Source organism: Prosopis cineraria, unplaced genomic scaffold, assembly GCF_029017545.1.
Source record: "Prosopis cineraria cultivar Desert tree isolate PC_DT_omini unplaced genomic scaffold, ASM2901754v1 PC4, whole genome shotgun sequence".
Lineage (NCBI taxonomy): Eukaryota > Viridiplantae > Streptophyta > Magnoliopsida > Fabales > Fabaceae > Prosopis > Prosopis cineraria.
The window spans coordinates 26,615,546-26,628,371 of NW_026555335.1; the positions used below are offsets into that span (position 1 = coordinate 26,615,546).

Here is a 12,826-nt window from a genome sequence, read left to right on the forward strand (position 1 = left end):
CAACCAAAAAAATAATAATAATAAAGGAATGAAACGCTGATTGAACGGTCAAGTCACTGTTTAAGGATTAAGCATAAAAAACCTTGGTTGAATGAGGATCAAAGTGATCAAATTAGTCAAAACATTTGTTTAACAATTTAATAATTTAACCAAATATTGACTTACATTTACACCGTAAAGATAAAAAAAAAAAAAAAACACACACACACACACACAAACAAACACACGTGTTATTATCAGCTCTATTTATTTTACGTTAGTGGAATCGAGGGTATGCGAGGGACTCATGACTGGGACTGCTGTATCCACAGTTTAGAGTAACCTGTCGCATCGCTTTTTGTTCTCCTGAATCGAGGAAAGTCCATCTTCTGTCGCTTCTTCCTCCATTCATTCATTCATTCATTCATTCATGGCGATGATCGATCGTGGAATTTCAGAGATGGGGTCTCCATTCTTCCAGATCAAAACCCGGTTTTTCTCACCACATTTTCTGTCCTCACTGCCCCAAAGAAAATAGAAGTAATATAGGAAGACGATTCTGCTTTACTGACAAACAAACCCATCTTTTTGTTTCTTGATCTCTCTGGAGATAAAAGTGTGGGTCTGCAATCCCAAGTGGGTTTTCCCCTCAGAAATCTGGTTGGTACTGTTTCGGCTTCTTCTCTCTTTCAATTTCAGAGTTTGGATTCTTGAAATGTGCTGATATGAGTGATTTTGACTGAATTGTTTTCATGGATTGACTCTTTTTTTTCCTTGTACTGATTGTGCTTTAGTGATTCCTCAAGAGGTTGTGCTTCCTCTCTATTTTCTGCTAATTTTAGTCTCAGATCTCGCTGTTTCCCTACACTGTTGATGCTGTTGCTCCAAATATTTGAATTTTCTTGTGGGTTTATCCTTCTCATTTTCTTGTTTCCAGAATATGTAGATGAACTTGATCTGGCTTACGCAGGTCTGAGAAAGACATTAGTGTAGCTATATTCTTAATTGTTGTTCGTAGATTGAAAAAAATTGAAATGTTGTGCTATATGTGCTAAATTCAGTAAAATCTCTTTGGAGAAATTTGCGAACATGTATTAGATGTGGCTGGAATTTGTTGTTTACGTATCTTAATAGACTTTCCAATGCTTTGGTTGGAATAAATTCATTATGATTATCTTCAATTCACTTCGTACATCAGTACACATCGCTCTTCATATGGAAAGAGTACTATTTCTCTATTGATCTTTCTCTATCCATCTCTTAAAAGCATAGCAAGCCTGTGATTAATTTTTTTTTCAAGTATTCATTTTATCTATCCCATTTCTTAAGTTCTTACTGGTATTTGCTCTGCTCTAATCTATATGTTGGTGTTTGTTACATGTCTAATAGTCTCAAACAAGCCTTGCTTCACATAGTTGTCAATGTGCTGATGAATGATTACATTAAGTTTGTACAGTCTTAGAAATCATAGAAAAAGAATGGGACATATGTTTGTGGCTAACAGTGATAAATTGATTGCAGGTCTTGCTTCTGTTAGGATTGTGGCACTGTCACTATGTTAAAGCAGATTCTTAGCAAATTGCCTAAGAAGGTGCCGAAATCTGATTCGTCTGATTCTGCCCAGGGTGATTCTGGGAATTCTACTAGTTTTGGGAATGTCTTTCAATGCACAAATGTAGGGAGCACTTTTTCCAGCAAATTGAATGTTGTCAAGCGAGTATCTTCGGTGGTTTTCCCAGCAAGCATGAACGCTGGAGTAGAAGCCGTTGACCCCAATTTATCCTTCAAAGACGTTTCAAATACACAGAAGCAAAACTTGTTTATTAGTAAGCTGAATCTTTGCTGCAAAGTTTATGATATGAGTGATCTGGATATGAACTGTGCAGAGCAAGATCATAAACGTCAAACGTTGACAGATCTTGTTGACTTTGTTTCTTCTGGGTCTGCAAAGTTTACAGAACCAGTAATTGCTGCAGTGTGTAAAATGTGTGCAAGTAACTTGTTCAGGGTTTTCCCTCCCAAGATTCGGACCAATTCAAATGGCGGTGATGCAGAAGATGAAGAACCAATGTTTGATCCAGCCTGGTCCCACCTGCAAATTGTTTATGATCTACTCCTCCAGTTCATTAACTACAACTCTCTTGATGTGAAGCTGGCAAAAATGTACATTGACCATGCTTTTATCTTGAGATTACTTGAACTTTTTGATTCTGAAGACCCTAGAGAAAGAGATTGCTTGAAGACAATTTTGCATCGGATCTATGGCAAATTCATGGTACACAGGACTTTTATAAGGAAATCTGTTAGCAATATCATCTACTGTTTTGTTTTTGAGACAGAACGCCATAATGGCATTGCTGAGCTGTTGGAGATTTTTGGGAGTGTAATTAGTGGGTTTGCCTTGCCATTGAAGGAGGAGCACAAGACATTTTTGGTTAGGGCTTTGATTCCTCTGCACAAGCCGAGATCATTGGGTATCTATCACCAGCAGCTAACATATTGTGTTGCACAGTTCGTAGAGAAGGATCAAAAACTGGCTAGCATTGTGATAAAGGGGCTGTTGAAGTACTGGCCAGTAACAAATAGCCAAAAGGAGCTAATGTTCTTGAGTGAGTTGGAAGAGGTTCTGGAAATGACTAGCATGCTTGAATTTCAGAAGATCATGGTCCCACTATTTCACCGTATATGTCACTGCTTAAATAGTTTAAACTACCAGGTAGTTTCTTAACTCTGCACATCTTTTTGCCTGAATCAATATAAAATATGATGGAGAGTTGGTAGTATGGCATTGGGACAGAGTTCCACATTGAGCAGTATGGCATGCTTAATGTGTATTTAAGTGGGGTTAGTCCTCCCACCTAAACAGCTAGCTTTTGGGGTAGGGTTTCCCATCTATCTAGGTACCCATCAAACTATAAAATTTATAATAAGCTACAATATTTGTAAGATATGAATAGTAAGACTTATTTAAGATATTGTGCTATGCATGAGAAAATGCTTATAGTTTTCTTATAGAAGTCAGTATTTGTGTCTCTGAACTTTTGTCCTATTGCAATATCATCTTTTCTTCCACCAGCTGAAGAGAATATTTATATGGCCGGTGGTTGGTAAGAAGCTGGAAGTTGAGACATCACCTTAATCATATCAACTTACTCGTTGCACCGATGGTTGATGTTATGTTTCGCTGTGATTTAACTAATCAGATTCAGATTAATTTATTAATCTTCTGTTGTTGTTTAGGGCCGTTTTCATTGTTCTTGTTCTTCGTATTTTTAATTCTTGAGCCTGTTGAATCAAATCCATGGTATTCGTTTCAAGAAAAGAATGAATCTAGTTCTATTTCTTAAATATTTTCTTAGATTCTTCAATAAAACGCAATAAGTGAATTACCAAAATAAATAACTACTAAATAAATAAATGGAGAAACTTCTGTTAACAAGTCAACTATTGTATTTTCTAATAGCAAAAAAGTAATCCGGTTTCCTCTCCTTCCTTGCAATGTTTTTTGTGCTCTTGAATTGTAATCATTGTTTAACCATTTCTATCTGTTTTTTTTTTTATTACTTCTAATAAAGTAGACCAAACAGGCTCCTAGGTTTAATCTTGGGATCATTTGTTGTAGATTTTAATCAAATGTCTCTTTCGAGAGTGCTAATTTGAGTTTAACCCATATGGACAAGGTGGGTGGAGTGAAGTGAGGTGCTAGTAGAGGTTTAGATTCAAACCTTCCTAATGTAATTACAAAATTTAATGACGGTTAGATTTAGTGGAAGGGGTTAGTATGTCACAATGTAACAAATCAAGGTTTAAATCCCTATTGAAAGAGATGTTCATATTTAGTTTTCGATCGTACCTCAATATGATTGTTTCCAATAGGAGAATGCTTGTAAACAATAAAAAAAAGCGATAAAAAAAAAAGGTGCTGATCAGGTAAATTCCTTTTTGTTTGTGCAGGTGGCGGAACGAGCCCTCTTGCTATGGAACAATGAGCACATCCTTAATCTTGTCACGGAAAACCGGCAAGTGTTGCTGCCGATGGTGTTGTCGGCCCTTGTACATAATGCCCAAAACCACTGGAACCAAGCAGTGCTGAGCCTGACTCAGAATGTGAGGAAGACACTGTCGCAAATGGACGAGGATCTAGTAGCTGCCTGCCAATGTAAGTTGGAGGAGGAAGAGTCGACGTTGAGCGCCGCAGCTGAGAGGCGTAGGACAACATGGGAGCGCCTGGAAGCCGTGGCAGCTGCTAATGTGCAATGCATGAGTAGCAACAACAGTGGCGGCGGCAGTGGCAGTGATGATATAGTGGTTGCAGTAAAACCTGCCACCACATGCTTAGTGGCCTGCTGTTAATTGCTTCACAAGCAAACCAATCTGAAGCAGTAAACCAGCCCAGATCATCCATATATAGATTGTGGAGGGTGTTTTTAGCTTGCATGCTGATGAGTTAGCATTATGATTATGATTATGATTAATATTTTCTTTTTTTTTTTTTTTAGTATGATGCCTATAGGTTTTTTTTTTGGGTCTTTTTAATTTTAAATATTTTTTTGTATATTTTCTAAGCATGCAGATTGCAAAATTGTGGTGAGGGCTTTGATATGACTATGGCTGCGTTCTTACTTTCTTAAATTGTTTTGGAAAGAAAAAAAGAAAGAAAGAAAAGAAAAGTGGAAAGAGGAAAGAAAAAAAAGAAAAAAAAAAACCTCTCTTGAGGGGAGCAGGTAAGGTCCTTTGCTTTCTTTCTGTGCTTGAGGTGCTTGTGTGTCTGTCGGTGCCTGCATTTATTTGGATTGTCAGCTCCTTGTTTCTTCTCACCCACCTGTCCTCGTAGTCCAACTTCTTTCATTGTTGAGTTTGGCTTTTTTTTTTTAAAAAAAATATTTTATTTAAAAATAAAGAATGGAAAGAAAGGAACAATTTTTTTACAAAGAAAATGTTTAGCTTGGTGGGTCTGGGATTGATGCATGCTTTCAGGCTTATACTGTTTACAAAGTATTTATAAATCACTTATGAATAAATTTTTTACATTAGCAATGAAATTTGAACTTATAATTTCATTGTTGAGTTTGGATTTTTTAAAATTATTTTATTTAAAAATAAGGAATGGAGAGAAAGGAACAATTTTTTTTTTTTTGGGTACAAAGAAAATGTTTAGGTTAGTGGGTCTGAGACTGAGGCATGCTTTCAGGCTTATACTGTTTACAAAGTATTTATAAATTGCTCATTAATAAATTTTTTACATTAGCAATGGAATTTAAACTTAAGGGTTTATAGGTCATGGGTTAGGTTCTTCAATATTTGTTCGTAAGAAATGAACAATTTTAAGCTTCTATAATTGATTGTCTTGCTTATCCAAAGGGGCATAATAATAAGCCATTTGTATGTTTGATTTTTCCACGTTAGTTAGATTAAAATTAAAATGATTTAAGATTAATGATCTGATTAGTTGTTAGAAAGAATGAAAATAGAATAGATTAAATAAATCAAAACGAAAATGAATTAAATTGACATGAGAATATAATAAAATTTAATATTACATATTATACTTGTGGAAAAAACACTATATTTCACAAATTTTATAAATCATGATTTTTAATTTTATGAATTAATTAATTTTTCCTTTATAAATATGGTTGGCTGCATTTGATTATTTTGTTTTTGTCTTGTTTTTTTAATCCAATTTATTGTCATAACTTCTAACAATCAGACAGTCCTAAATATCTAATGATGTTAAAGTTACATTGGGATCTGGGTCTACCTACAAGTTGTGTCCGTCTATAATTAAAGTATAATATATATATATATATATATAAGGTTAAATGGTATTTTTGTTATGTACTAGTAAGTATTTTGGGAAATTTTGTACACATTCTTTTAAAATTGGTATATCGTTGGTTTATTTCAAGTGTCAGTATTGAGTTAAAAAAAAAAAAATCTCATTTTAGATGTGAGATGTTAACCGCTCCATTTTTAATAGTTTATTATTTATTTTATACCACCTTTATTAGATACTAGGTAACCTTCAAAAAATAGTTTGAGATTAAATTTATTTATTTAGCCTATTATTTATAAGTTATCAACATGTTTGTACTGGCATTACAGTTTACAATCTATTTTAGATGGTTTTAGATACTCGTACGCTTAATAAATGTGATTTCTTCCTAATTAATGTTTACTTATTTATGATGATGCTATAATTATATTACTTTTATTTTGGTGATGTTTAATTTACTATATATTTTCCAGTAGATGTTCGACTTTAATTTAATTAGAAATATTTTTAATGTACTGTGGTAAAAAAAATCACAATTTATTATTTGTAAATATTGAATTATAATCATTTATTCAAGTTATTGAGGCGACAGGAACGACCTTCAATTTTACAATATTCTAATATATATATATATATATATATATTTTACATCGACGGCATAAAAGAAGTCATTTTCTATAATTTTGACCTTGAATCGAATTTTTAATTCAAGTGTTGGGGGCAGCTTGGACCAGTCAACGAACCTTTTGATAATCAACACCTTCAATTTCATTAGCGTTTGGACGGCAAAAATATTTATTTAAATTTGGAAGTTTAGGTTCTAATTTTTTCATTCACCAACTTTTCTTTTTGAAAATTATGCGATGGCGAAATCTTCTCTAGGGTAGTTTGGAGATAGTGACAAAAATTGGATATTATCTTTTAGAAGGCAGAATTTCATTATAGGACCATTGATAGGACACTTCTTTAAATTAGGACTAAAAAATTCTGAAAAATTAGAGATTAAATTAAAAATACGTTTTGAAGGGATATGATAATGGTATCCTTATTAATTATTTTTTTTTTTTAAGTTTCACTTTGCTAGAATCCTATCTGCTGGCACTGAATTGCCCTTATGGTAGCTTGAACTTTGATGCTGGCCACAAGAAGATAAATGCCTCAAGTTGACTAGTGGAGGTTTGAACTCAAGACTCTGTAATATGATAGGTGGAAGTAGGATGGTGCTAGTTTAGGATAGAATTTGAAAACACACAAGAAACGAAACAACAAAGAAAGAAAACAAGATAGAAGGAAGGAAAAGATAAAGAAAAAGATAAGGTCTAGGTAAAGATCTTGAGAGCATTAGCTTCTAGTAACCTTAGCCTTTGAAAACACAATAAGAGTTTATTAAACTTTTGATAGTGCCTATATTCACCACAAGATACTTACAAGCAAGTACAACTCACAACACAAAGTTATCAATTCTAAGAAAAAATTCTCATTCATAAAACTTAATTCAAAGAGCACATAAGGGGAATATTTATAGAACAAAGAATAGAGGATGTAAGATCTTCTTAAACACAAGTAACTACCAAATCCAAAGTAATCAAAGGTCTAACCTAGGGTTGTGTATGGGCAGGGTCAGGTAGGGCAGCCCATTAACTCGATGCCCTGCCCTAAATATCTTCGGGCAAAAAAACTATACCCAAAGCCCGACCCTACCCGAAAGATGCTCAACTTTAAAGGGGCCGGGCGGGCAGGGTCAGGCAGGGATTAGGCACCTTGAGTACGGTCTCCAGCCTTGCCCTACCAAAATAAAGAATCAGAACCATCCATACAAATATGAAATACACTGTAGTAGATTAATTATTTCCATCAATAGATCACTTCAAGCTCTTATTTTAAAAGTAATAGATTGTTAAATATCACCGGCAAAAATATTATGGTGTCATCAAAAAACTTAATGGCAAAGCAAATATAAAAGGAATTTTTCATGTAAGTCACAAGTGCTGTTCAGTTCCAAATTCTAAGGAATATAGAAATATTCAACCTAAGGTTTACAAACTTGATCATCAAGGCACTTCAAAAAAAAAAAAACTACCATTTATGTCCCCATTAAGTTAACAAATTACATCCTATATTATTATTTTTATAAAAAATATATTATATCTTGGGTCGGGCAGGGTCAATTGGTTGGATACGCCAGCCCTAAACCCTGCCTAGCCCAAAGATCGGGCTCAGCCCGACCATGCCCAAATAGTATTGGGCAATTTTTTTAGGGCTCGGGTTGGGCATATTTTGCTCGGGTTGGGCTGGGATCTCGAGCTTATGGGCATCCTGCACAGGCCTAGTCTAACCCCAATAAAGATTACCATGTTTGTAAAATTGCATAAATAGGGAATCCAAGTTTTCACATTTTAAAATAACCCCCATACACTTTCAACATTTAAAAATTAGAGTCTTAAACATATGCAGAAGCATGTGGATCAGAGAAAGAATCAAACATTTGCATATAAACGCCCAATAGTGAATTGTGCACAAAACAACACATGTGCCACAGCATATTGCACAAGTTTTGATAGCAAATTTTGCCATTATATGACAGCACCCGAGATGAACTTTTGATGTGTCCTGTTTCTCCATTTGACGTCCGATTGAGGTGATTTAGGTGTCTACATGGAGCTTTCTCTTAGCTCAAGCTAATGGTGCTAGTTCATAATCAAATTGTTTTTCTATCAAAAGTCAGACACCCTTAACAAACTCACTCCTTTTTCACAATAATTCACAACTAGGGTGCCTAAACCACAATAAAGGTGCCAAAAGCCTACACTAACCCTTAAATCATACTCAATGGACCATTTTGGACATGTTAACACATCACATTCATTCAGCAACATATATATTAATATTTCAACACTCAGCCCTTTAATTTAAAACATATAAAGGGGAGCTACAATGCATAAATCCGTCAAATATTCAGCCATGCCATACCAAATACACTTTACCCTACCTGCACTAGTATTTTCATCCTATACAAGCTTTACAATCACATATTACTAGCTTCAGACACAAAATACATAAGATTTTCTTAATTACATTGCAAGTAATCAAAAAATAGAATGAAATTCTAGTTGGCAAATTAATAATTGAAACACATATCAAAGTAAATCTAGAAGCCTACTGTTAGGATTTACACATGATCCTAAGCCTCCACTCATTTTTCTTGATTCTGATATGGTAAGCTAGGCCCTAAAATGTTAATAAATAAGGGGTGAGTACAACCACTTAATAATCAAGGTTAACCTAACCTATACAGTTGCATATCAATTAATTATGGATGTAAACTAAAATAAACTCAAATATCACATACACATATATCATATATAGCCTTGGACACAAAAGAACAACCAAGTAACTGGGTGTACGACACATATCATCAAATATATCTCAACTATACACATCTCGGGGATGCAAAAATAATAACCATATGCCCCTAAAAGACACGCCAGACCATAATAATAACAACCAGGTGGCTAGAACTATAAATGCATGATCAATGCCAACCTTATATTCTCCTGATACCTCTGATGTAACATTCTAAATTTTATAATCTTGTGATTAGTTATTAATCAAGGGTAAAGTAGTAATTAGTATCGGATTAGAGATTTGGATGATTATATGATGATTTGACTCCCTGGGATGCTAAATGAATAGATATGGGTGGAAGGATCGCGTTTTGTGTTGAAGCAAGTGTGCGTGGTGACAATTATTCTCATTGTGCCATGGGTAGTGGCTTGTGCTGCATGCGCTATGGTGCATGGACTAGAAAATGACCTCTTAAGTTGTGAATTTTGGGTGATTTTCAGAAGGAAGAAATTAAAACCATGAGTTATAGAGAAATTGAATCGGTGAAATTTTAAGGGTTTGATTCGTGCCCAATAGTAATAAAAAGATTTTTGAGAGTTAAATTAGAGCTTTGCAACTGGTTTAGAGTTGAACGATATAGCTTTGAACCTATAGGCTCAATTGGGCCCTAAATTAAGAGGATATTAGAGTGAAAATAGTGTTGGTTGAAATGAGATCGGTTGAGGTGATGTTAAGTGGTAATCGAGTAGTAATGGATTTAGAATGGATAAATAAAAAGAATATATGGTTAAATATAGCCATAACTCATAATTATGTACTTTTGGTTAAATTTGACCAAATGACTAAATTATGTCAAATGTATTCAAATTGACACATTAAGCATGTGAGTTAAGAAAGGAAGCTTGTGATAAGTTGTAGTAGTGGTTGAAATCTGTGGATAAACTTTTCAGTGATAAAAGGGTTGAGGTAATCGAGTAACTTCCTTTGTTTGACTATTTATTGTAACTATATGTGAGTATGCTATGTAAGGCACGAAATGGTTTTCAACCAAGCATGATTTATGGCATTTTGTGAATGTTGCATGATATGCTTTTTAATTGATTAAAAGTATTGAAATATGTGATTTTCATATGGTATGTCAATATATATATATATATATGTTATGTATGAGAAAGCATATAAAGTGGTGATTTCCACCTGTGATTGGTTCAGAAAGCATGATCATAGGGGTGGGAGTTCACCTAAGTGGAGAGGTGGTGATAACACCATATGGTATTTTTTTCTTAGTGCCTGACGAGGTACAGTGTTAGAGAATTATACGTCCTTAGTGCCTTTCAAAGTGCGATATTAGAGATGATCTCCTTAGTGCCTATTAAAGTGCAGTGTTAGAGAGTTAGGACTCCTTGTGTTTGCGTGATATGGTGTTAGAGTCAACCACACTCTATTGTGTGTATTGGGGGAAACCATAGTTTAGAAGTGAGATAAAACACCTTTGCTAGGTGATTCTATTACTAAAGGTGAGTTCAGGGCCAATAAGAGTTTACATAAGTCTAAGGCAAGCCTATGGTTTTGTGTCAGGGTGATTTAGTGGTTTGATAAGTAGTAATCATGCTATATGTTGTTATATGCTGTAAAAATGGAGAAAAGTGGTGAAACAAGTGTAAAAGTGATGAAATGATTGATATGAGTGATATTTGAAATGAAATATGTGATATGTTATATTAAATGGTATATTATGCTTTACTTTCATATAGTTACATGTGATAGTTAATAGTAGTGAGTTATTCCATTATTGAGATTTTTATTTCACCCCTGTGGTTATACTTTTACAGGATAAAACAGTGAACAAGGTAAGGGAAAAGAGTTAGGACTAGCTTAGAGGAAGCTGTGTGATAATAGAGTTTGTGTAATGAATTAGAATTCTTTTAGATAACGTGTATGTAAGTTGCCATAGGGTAGCATGCATGTTTTGAGTAGTAATTTTGTGAAATCTTAGCCTAATTGTGTATATATGTGATGAAATAAATTAGGGCTAAGATTTAGGTGTGTTTATGTTGAATATGTTATGAGTATGGTGAGTTTTAAACCCATGTGTGAAATTATGATGAAACAAGTAATTTGAGACTAAGATTGAGTAGTAAATATGAATGTGATAGAGAAAAAGGCCAAGTAGGCCATGTTGTGCCAAGTGATGGCAAATGTGAAAATTTATGAAATGTGAAAATTGGCGGTTGAGATGTCAAATTTTGGTATATGTGTGTGTATGTGATATGTTGTGATTAATTAGATGTATTAGGTCCTTTTAGACTTAGTTCAAGGTCTTGTTTGTTCTAATGAGAGAAAGAGGTTGATTTGAGTGCTTGGGTGCATAAAATTTTTAGAAAAAAGTGACTTTTGGTACCCAGGTGTTTAAATTTTGATCAGACCATTAGATCATATTCAAACCTGTCTCATTAGTTAGCCTATGAGATAAGCTTCGTGTGGGTGCTTGAATCATTTTGATTGGACGTCATATGTAAAAATGGTGCATGCTAGAACTTCATCCTTTTACTGTCTAAATGACAGCAAAAATTGGACTGGTGCACCGCGACGCATCATGTCACATGCCGCGGCACATGTCACAGAGAGTTTAGGCAGGTGGCTCTATACCACATACTGCGGCACACATACTGCACATTGTGGTGTATGGCCTATATCTTAACCTAATTTTTCTTGATTTTTAAGGCATGCAATGAATGTTGTGAATGCAATTATTTGCTTTCTGTTGTATGATGCTTTGATATGGTATGACTTTAGTGATTTTGCAAAACAAATCTTTAGCTAAAGCTTTTCAAACAAATTGTTTGATTTCTAATTGGTGTGTTTGACGTGGTGATTTAATTAATCTTCTCTTGTATCAAGGATATGGGAGGAGGTTACATCTGACATGAAATCGATGACTATCTAGTGGCTACGTCCATAACACTGACTAACCCAGTCTTCCACTTGTGAGGAGCTACCAAGCTAGGGTTAAATCACTTGTGTTCCGTGATTTCCTCTAATACTAACAACTATGGTGTGTCGTACCCTTAATCTAGCCTCCTCATGAATTGGTAGAGACTAGTTAAGTTTTAGTCCTTTAAAGAACAAGTGGGATAGTCCTGAATAAACCATGAGATAATGGCTACCTCTCGATTTTAACGGTCGGTGCCAAGGCGAGCTTTTGATTCCAATAGTAAGCCACCACTACTATGTGGAGTTATCGATTTACTCCTCTCCCTGGGCGAAACTTCTGCCAATGATCATGCTATGCACATAATAACCCTCACTATGTCATGTTAACGCAAATAATAACATCAAATCATAATCACAATCTTCCTTCTCTACTATGCTCCACTACCAATTATCACGTGTTCATTGGTTTCACAGTTACATGCTTTCATTCATCAACAATCACATGAATATACATACATGTGTGTGTGTGTGTGTATGTAATATTTTCAACAATTCAATACACTCTTATAAATATAATTCATCACATTGCCAATATTACATCAATGGTCCTCAACCACCCAATTAAATTTTCAAATTAATTAGTTCAACTAATAAATAATTAATATACAACTATACAAGTAAGATTTTCGCCCAATTACCTCAAACTTTTGAGAGGTCAAAGGTATACCCCTCAAAACACAACATCCTAAGCTTTCTAATTAGCTTGAATGGTGCCAAAACCATTAGTTTATA

The 12,826-nt window shown here is 34.4% G+C and overlaps 1 protein-coding gene across 2 annotated transcripts; it reads left to right on the forward strand.

The window, feature by feature from the left end:
• Positions 1-283: 283 nt before the first annotated feature.
• On the forward strand, positions 284-4,611 carry LOC129307863 (serine/threonine protein phosphatase 2A 57 kDa regulatory subunit B' kappa isoform-like). Of its 2 annotated transcripts, none has more exons than XM_054948794.1 (3): positions 284-643; positions 1,501-2,695; positions 3,934-4,611. In XM_054948794.1, exons 2-3 carry the CDS (start codon positions 1,535-1,537, stop codon positions 4,330-4,332), a joined length of 1,560 nt encoding a protein of 519 aa, XP_054804769.1. In that variant the 5' UTR covers positions 284-643; positions 1,501-1,534; the 3' UTR covers positions 4,333-4,611. The 2 variants fall into 2 exon arrangements, with proteins under 2 accessions (XP_054804769.1, XP_054804768.1); XM_054948793.1 differs by having other exon boundaries at positions 284-639.
• Positions 4,612-12,826: the final 8,215 nt, after the last annotated feature.